The sequence below is a fragment of the Canis lupus genome, chromosome 27, assembly GCF_011100685.1.
Source record: "Canis lupus familiaris isolate Mischka breed German Shepherd chromosome 27, alternate assembly UU_Cfam_GSD_1.0, whole genome shotgun sequence".
Lineage (NCBI taxonomy): Eukaryota > Metazoa > Chordata > Mammalia > Carnivora > Canidae > Canis > Canis lupus.
In genome coordinates, this window is record NC_049248.1 from 2,049,075 (window position 1) to 2,057,287 (window position 8,213).

Here is an 8,213-nt window from a genome sequence, read left to right on the forward strand (position 1 = left end):
CTCTCTAATTGATCCAATGAAAATAGAAGAAATCATCAGTTAGGCTAGCTATGTTTCATAGCCTGCCATACAACCAAATTAATGTAGACTCATTTTTCAGACGTTTTTGTTTTTTCCAGACTTTAGACTCCGAATGCCAACACTTGTCCTTGACGGCTCTCTTTGGAAAACAGGACAAATCTCCATGTCAGGAAGCTGTGGGCTCCCCACAGACAATCCACCAGCAGCAGCAGCAGCCACTTCCGATGAGGCAGGGGGTTGTACGCTCCCTCTCCTATGAGGAACCCAGAAGACACTCACCCCCCAGTGAGAAGCAGCTCTGTCCAGCCATTCAGAAACTCATGGTCAGGAGTGCAGACCTCCACCCACTGTCAGAGCTGCCTGAAAACCGGCCCTGCAGAAATGGCAGTACCCATTCTGCTGGGGAGGTTTTCCTGGGACCTGTCCAGCCAGGGTCTCCCCATAGCGTTGGGACTTCTCAACATGTCCAAAGTACTTCCAGAACTCAGAGCCTGTTGGAGAAGCTTCAGAGTGCCCCCAGGCCAGCGAATAAGTATGACCCTAGCACACCAGCACCTGCCAGCTCAGCTGCCCCAAGCCTCAGCACCACTGTCCCCACTGCTGCACCTGGCGCTCCAGTAAAGGGGCTGGCGGCTCAGGCACAAGTGGGGTATTTCAATGGCTCCCTTACACCTCAGACACTCGGACATCAGACTTATGGAAAAGAGCAGCCCACACATCCAAGACCAACGCTCCCCCTGTCCGGTAATCAGACTAGCAGTTCTGGAGTGATCTCCCCTCAAGAGTTACTGAAAAAGCTTCAGATTGTACAGCAGGAGCAGCAGCTGCACGCGTCTAACCGACCAGCCTTGGCCGCAAAGTTTCCTGTGGTAACTCAGAGCTCTAGAACAGGGAAAGCCCTGGAGTCCTGGATGGACAAGACACCCAGCACAGAGAAGCAGACTCCTCTTTTTCAGGTAAATACCTGTGGGGTTGGGGGGGATGGTATTGCTACAATATTTAGTAAGTACTTGGTGAAACTTAGAATCCACTTCAGTGCTCTAGGGACATTTCTGTGTAGAACAGGGTGCCAGAAACCATATCTGTGCATCTTATTATCACCATAACTTTCTGCCTGGAGAGAGAATCCTTTCTTTGTTTAGCCATCTGGGGGCTTCCCTCCTTTTGAGATACTTTATTTGTAGAGTTAAGTCTTCACAGTGTTATAAGGTCTGAGAGAAGCTCATGGACACAGAAAACAACACAGACATGCGAAAGAACCCCGAATCTTTGACCATAAATGTTCACTGTCCACTTTGAAATCATTTGAGATACCAGACACCTGGTCTCTTCTTATTTTAAAATCATGACTGTTTATTTATTTATTCAGTAAATATTTTGGAGCACTTACTACATGCCAGGCATTGTGCTTCCTGTGGGTACACACCTGCGGGCCTGTCACGAGCAATGAGGCTTGCATACCTACCACCTTGACAGGGCCCGTAGTCCTGGAGGTACTTGAAGTCAACAGAAAAAAACGTATTAGCTCCTCAGAGGTACAAGCTGTTTTTATTTCTATCACCAGTGTAACTTAATGAAGATGGAGAGAGGGGTAAGTATGCCATCGAACTCCCCACGCCCGCCCCACCACACATGTGGAGGGCCAGTCGGGGAAATACTGTGACAGTTAGAAACACTCTGTCCTTCAAGGCAGGTGACCCTCTGTATCAGTAACTTGGAACAGCAATAAAACCACAGCTACTTCCTTGCCTGTGAGTAACATCTGAAGATCTGACTGATTTTTTCCCCCATTTGGATTGGTACAAATTCATTGAAAAGGCATTGGGTTTAAAAATTAGGACATTCTCTTTGCTTATTACAGATGTCATCATTGGTCCTTTTGTCATGTTTTGGCAAGTAGCTTACAACAGTTCCTCAACAATCCTTCACTTTTTTGAAAACAAAGATGATGAGCATGTAGCATAAGTCTTTGTATATGTGAGAGCCTGAGTGAAAGTGTTCTTATTCATTATTTATTACAGTCTCAAAGAAAGGTTGTTACCCACCCTCATGCTCACTTCAGTGTGTATCGTCCCCTCTCTCTTATACCTCCTTTTTTCTCTTGGTGGGATGGGACACGAGGGAAACTAGGACACTAGATGGGACACTGCAAAAGCTGGAGTTAGTAGTTTGACATCAGCTGCTGCAGACACAGTCCCATTTCTCTTCAGCACCCACAGGTGTGGAGAGCCGATCACAACAGTGCGTGTCTGTCAGGCACACAGTGCTGGGACCCCCGCTGTGGTGGCATCCATTCTAGCTCTGCTCAAAATGGCAGCTAGGGGTAGTTAAAGGAAACAAGCACCCTGCCTTCCTCTAAGCTTCCTTCTGCCCACAAAGATACTGAGGGAGTGATTATAAAATCACAGCAGCTTCTAGACTCCTGGCCTCTATGACCCCCTTCTCGTGAATTATTTTGGGGCATTCGAAGGCCGATAAGTAACATTCTTCTTTCTCTCCTGCATTAGAAACAAATGAGAGCTAGCCGTGGGAGTCAGACCGGGATCAGAATGTCACTTGCATAACTGGGAAAGCTATTGGAAAACTTAATTATAGGTCTTTAGCCACGTGAGGTAGACGTACTCGGAGTGACAGCAAGTCAGTGGCAGTGCCCAAGCACGACCCGTCCTCCTTGCCCCTGAAACTTGAGCTGGAGAAGCCAGTCATGTGTACTGTCTCCAAGCAGGCCGATCCTTTCAGGAAGGGACTGAGGAGGGGTGCACCCAATAAGCATGCCTCCCTCCCAGGCAAAGAGAGGCTGGGAACGGTCCTCCACGTGGAGAAATCAGGAGCAGAGATGTTGTGGGTGCCCCCAGCCAGTGCGACAACTCACGTTGGTGGCTGGAGCTTGAGGTCAGAGTAGTGGACAACTGGGGAAGAGGCCAGCAGTCCTACATGCACACTGCCGAGCGATAGTAGTAAACCAGAAAGAGAGTCACTCAGGGTGAGCTTCATATGCCATGGGAGCCATAGTCACGATGGCGAGACCACTTGAGCTGCTTGGGAAGATTGACAAAAGAGAATCCATGGAAAGCTGAGCAGGAATCGGGCTCCCACAGGCTTTCCCACCCAGTGCAATGGGAACAATTCATACTGAAACCCATTTACATCCACTCTTGCAAGTGAGGGGCCTCTCTGTCCCTTTGCCTTTCTTTTCAATGAGCCACTATTTAACTGCTGCCCTCTATTTGCCATGAGCAGGCCACTTCGCCCCCGCATGTTCCTGCTACACTGGCTCCTTCTCTGCTTATGTCCCCCATGGTGTTCACACAACCCACCTGTGCCCCGCTGAAAGAGAGGGATGCTGGCCTCTTGCCCCTGGGAAGCCAAGAACCAGCTGCCACTTCCAGCAGCCTCCTCCTGCCTCTGCCAACCCAGGAGCCCCCCGTGATCACCAGCAGCCCACTTACCAGGCTACAACTTCAGGAAGCACTGCTATACCTCATCCAGGTAGGAGAGCCGCATTGCCTCTTCTTTCCTTTCCTCACACTGCCACTCTGAGAGAGTCAGTGAGCTGATGCCTACTTAGTCCTCCCCAAGAATGAAGAGACCATGTAACAATTGCACCTAACCCCAGCGGCTGCTGTGCTGTTAACTAGATGAGATTGGGTATCTCACGACATCGAAGATTTTCTAATACAGAGGATTAACTGAGTCCTCCAAGCTGTTACCTACCAGTAAAGAAAGAGGCGCATGCTGTGTAGTTAAGCAGCCCCTGGAAGGATCGTGGGTGCTGCACAGCGTCCAGACAGCTCACCACTGGGCAGTAGAGGTGAGAGCCATCTGGGACAAGTGGTGGCATTTAGGGGAAGCTCATGTGCACTGCTGAAGAAGGGAACTGTAGGGAGGTAAGTCGTGGCTGTACGACTAAGGGCATATTTTACAGATAACTCTGAAACCTGCTAATTAGGACAAGACTTTGTCATCCATGAGTGTCTCACTTAGCTCTGTGAGGAGATAACAATGTGGCAGCTGACACTGGTTGAGAGCTTTGTGCCACACACTGTCTTAAAATGTGTTACATACATTAATGCATTTACTCATTATACAACAACCCTATTATTTTTTCTGTTGGAGAGACAAGGAAACAGGCTACCTCAGGCCTGAGGTGAGAGCTAGTAAGTACACAGTGGAGCTAGGATTCAGCCCCGGTCTGGCACAATGCTCCTGCCCACCACACTGGGCTGGACTACCACAGTAACAGGAATGGAAGGGGCAGGTCCCGTGGCACCACTTGGACATCCACTTAGCAAAGCACACCCGAAAAATAGATGTGAGGCCTTGGAAAGTGGGACACTTTTATCCAGACAGACTTCAGACACCTCAGTTAACATAGCTACGTGTCTTTTTTGTATCACCTTTAAGAAAATTTTTGTGGCACTTGGCTCAAGCTTTAGCAGACTTTCAGAGAACTGGCTAGCACTTTGCAGTTGTCTTATTCTAGTTGAAAAGACAGTGGTCTCTTATTATTAAAAACATGTTTTAAAGGCCACGTATTGTAGCAAGAAGGGAAGGAGCGGGGGCTAGAACCCAGCATCTGAGAGTGAAAGCAGATGAGCAGTCCACTAAAACTAAACCACAAAGGAGTGGGCCATACTAATTCATGAACAAATACCAGGGTAAAAACATTTCTCGCCTTTTCAACCCATTCAAGATAAGTTTGTGACGACTTAGGACATCTATAAGCTTTTTTTATGAGCAATAAAGAAAAAAAACTTAAATTTAAAGTGAAAGTTTCTCATTGTTTTTCTGGTTCATTCCATTTAAAAAAACATGATTCCAAAGATCTCTGTATAAGAGCCAAGACTCAAATTCTAGAGCAGGCCCTGTCTGTTGCTAGGTAGAAATTTACATTTATGTTCCCTCCACTCTGCACACTTTACTGTTCCCATGTTGAAGACACCACCTTCCTGATGAATGCTTGAAAGTCACTCATGCACTCTGTGTTTAGCCCTCACCTGTTGGTAGGACACAGTCTCACACAGAGACTTTGTGGCTACTTTGTAGGAAAAACAGGGGTAGCATCGCTGTCTTTCATTGCATGAGAATAATGCTAGCTTTGTGCGTGGGGTGCCAAGAGGGAATGAAGGAGGAATGTGAAATGTGGGTGAATTGCTAAAGCTTTAAAGGATTTGAGTGGGAGGAGAAGTCTCTAGAATTAAAAACCAAGAGCACCACTGTTTAGACCCATGATTCTCCCTCAGCCCCCAGCCAGGCAGAGGAGCCCAGAGAGACTACCAGTCAGTCTCACTGCTGCCCACTTGCCCAGACAAAAACTTCCTATAACTACTGGGAGAATTAGGCTCGTTTTGGTGATATAAATGAAGCATATTGCAGGTAAATCTTAACTAATGCTGAAAGCAAAGCGTACACATTGTGGGAGATTTTGGAGGACACCTGAGAAGCCCTGGCAGCCTCCTAAGCAAACTTGGAGAACCCCTAATCTGGATCATTGCCTCGCAGGGCAGCCTTCTGTTAGGACCCGAGTCTTTTCATTCCATACTGCCATGTGGCTGGGCTGCCCATGGGGACTGTATGTACCGAGCACCTGTCGTGGTGACTGTTGGAGGCCAGCGGCTGACTTGGCCAGGCCTTGACCTTCATGTGTGCAGTGAAGGACTGCCCGCCATTGGAGCAGACAGGTAGAGATGCACATCTTAGTGTCAGCACACCAGCTCAGCTCCAACACAGAGGAAGTCTTGGTTCCCGCCAGCCAAATCACATTCCCTCAGGTCTCTTGGTTTTGTTTTCCAGAACGATGACAACTTCTTAAACATCATCTATGAAGCTTATCTCTTCAGCATGACACAAGCAGCCATGAAAAAGACCATGTGAAAGCCAAACATTTTAAGACTGATTTTCAAAGTCCTGTGGCTCAAGGTTCTTTCGTGTCCATGGTGTTACCCTAAATGTTTCTGCCCTTTAAAAAAAAAAAAAAAGTATATATAACATGAAGTAAAATGTTTCAGAATTTTCTTTAGTCGAGATTTTTTTTGTGATCACATCAATCAGTACACTTGGTACCAAGAATCCAGTGGATAGAAAAAGTTTTTTGCTCATATAACACAGCAAATTCCAAGCTTCAGTTATTTTTTTCCTTACATGTAGGGGGCCACTTCTGCAGGAATTAGCCTCTCAGTAGGAAGGGCTGTTCTGGAAACTTGGCTTCTTTTTTATTAATAGTTCTGGTGGTTTCCCCGTTTGCCAGCTCCCTTGCCACAGTGCACGCCGGCCACCAGGTGGCAGTGTCACCCCACAGACTCACCTCCAAGCCCTGCCCCAGCCCTTGGAACTGAAGGTTTTCTTCTACCAGACAAAGTAAACCTTTCATTTGTAAAAATTCGGTTGGCACGTGTCCGTCCCCCCCCCCCCCCCCCCCCCCCCCCCCCCCCCCCGGCCTTTGAAGGGAAATTATCTTAAAGGTATTTATAGCTAGTTTCTAGAGGATAGTTGTTCTAGGAGACCACAAGTGGCCCAGATTTCCAGTAACACTTCACTTATCCTGCTCATGTTATTTCTTTTGGATGAATATGCCTGCCCGTGTTTCCAAATGAACATTTTGTCATTTTTACCAAAACATACTGAGGGGAAGGTCACAGAAGATTTTTAAAGGCTTTTCTTAGCCTCTAAAGAGAGGTAGTAGGTTGTTTAGGGGTATGATGGATAAGGACTCTTCAAGCTACATAGCAGATTGATTTTTATGTTCACAGAGATGAGGAGCTTAATCTTGGAGGGAGTCAGAAGAGCCCTTGCCAAGTTGTTAAGGCCCAAAAGTGTCCATATGGGAATTACTCCCTGCTGAGTATTAGTAATAAATAAAGCGTTGCATTTCTGTAGCTCTTTTTATTCTTAGATCATAAAAGAATCTCTCGATTACTGCATGGAAGACAGGTTTTATTCTAATTTTATAGGTCATACAGAAGGCATGGGAAAAGTAGATTTCCTCACAGCTCTGACTTGGGCTTTAAGCTTTGGCCCAGCAGGCAGGCACACCGCCAGTGGTATTCCTCAGGATACCACCTCCCACACCTCCTGCAGGAGTGTATCTTTTCTTCTAAGGAGACAGGGTGGGCATAAAGGAATGGACTCTTACTAACCTCTCACGATGTGCCTTCACACTAGGAAGGGGTCTGTTGTTACCTTCTTATGTTTAGGAAGGGACGATTAATTTCTATTTTTTTTTACATCTCTTACATCATCTAACACAGCTGTAAACCCATGTGACGCTCTAACAAAATACTTGAAATTAATCATTGCACATGCAACCTCTCCATATTCTTATAGAGAGAGACACACATGGATCTATTATCCCAAAATCAGTGATTGTGCTCACTTCTGTAACACACATACTAAAATTAGAACAAAATATACAATACACTTAGACTGCTTGCCAACCTTTTCTTTAAAAAAAATTTCTTTGATCATAATTATATTTTGAGAGTTGCTTCTCTAGGGAGAAACAAATTCCATTTTAAATGTTTCTAATCTACCTAGAGGTAGAAAATGGCTAATTTCTGAATTTTTTTTTTAACCTTAGCATTGAACAAATAGAATAGAGATCTCCATTGCAGCACCTCATGTGAAAAGATGCACCATGCTATGTGACAGAAGAGTGTGAGCCCAGCATGGCCAGGCCCTCACTGCAGGCTTCATTTGGGCCTTTTTAGGTCAACACCGCAGTGATCTGTTTTGAAAAGTAATAAATTCTCCATCCTTTACTGGAATGAATCGCTTTAAAAGTGACAGGCCCAATTCATTTAGACCAAAGACTAAGTCACCCTTTCAAAGGACACTTGGTGACAGAGTGCTTATTTCTTCTACGTGGCAAGCAGAGGAGAGCTTCTTTGTACAAAGAGCTTTCTCTAGAGTGTCCAAGAAATAGGCAAGAAGAGTTATCTAAGGCACTCTAAGTTAGATTTCATCTATAAATTAACTTTCCTTTTTCCCACTCTACACCCCAAATTCTGAGACCATCACGAATGCCACTCCTGGGTGCCACTGGCTCCCGGACAGCAGTTTTAAGCTAACTGAGATAATTGTCCTAAAGGCAGCGTCATCCAATGCAGTGGATTTCAACCTTGTAGAAGTTACGGAAGTCAGTTCTGCCTGCTGTGGGGGACAGAACACATAGCCCTTGTCAGACAGACTTGCCT

At 46.1% G+C, this 8,213-nt stretch overlaps 1 protein-coding gene across 4 annotated transcripts in view; it reads left to right on the plus strand.

Moving 5' to 3' along the window:
• DCP1B (decapping mRNA 1B) overlaps positions 1 to 6,031 on the plus strand; it is a 53,888-nt gene extending 47,857 nt beyond the window's left edge. For 3 of the 4 annotated variants that reach the window (XM_038576312.1, XM_038576314.1, XM_038576315.1), the window contains 3 exons: positions 120 to 977; positions 3,262 to 3,510; positions 5,815 to 6,031. In XM_038576312.1, coding sequence (XP_038432240.1) covers positions 120 to 977; positions 3,262 to 3,510; positions 5,815 to 5,895 — 1,188 coding nt within the window. In that variant the 3' untranslated portion in view covers positions 5,896 to 6,031. Of the gene's footprint in view, positions 1 to 119; positions 978 to 3,261; positions 3,511 to 5,792 lie in introns of all 4 variants that reach the window. The other variant, XM_038576313.1, reaches the window with a different exon arrangement.
• Positions 6,032 to 8,213: the final 2,182 nt, after the last annotated feature.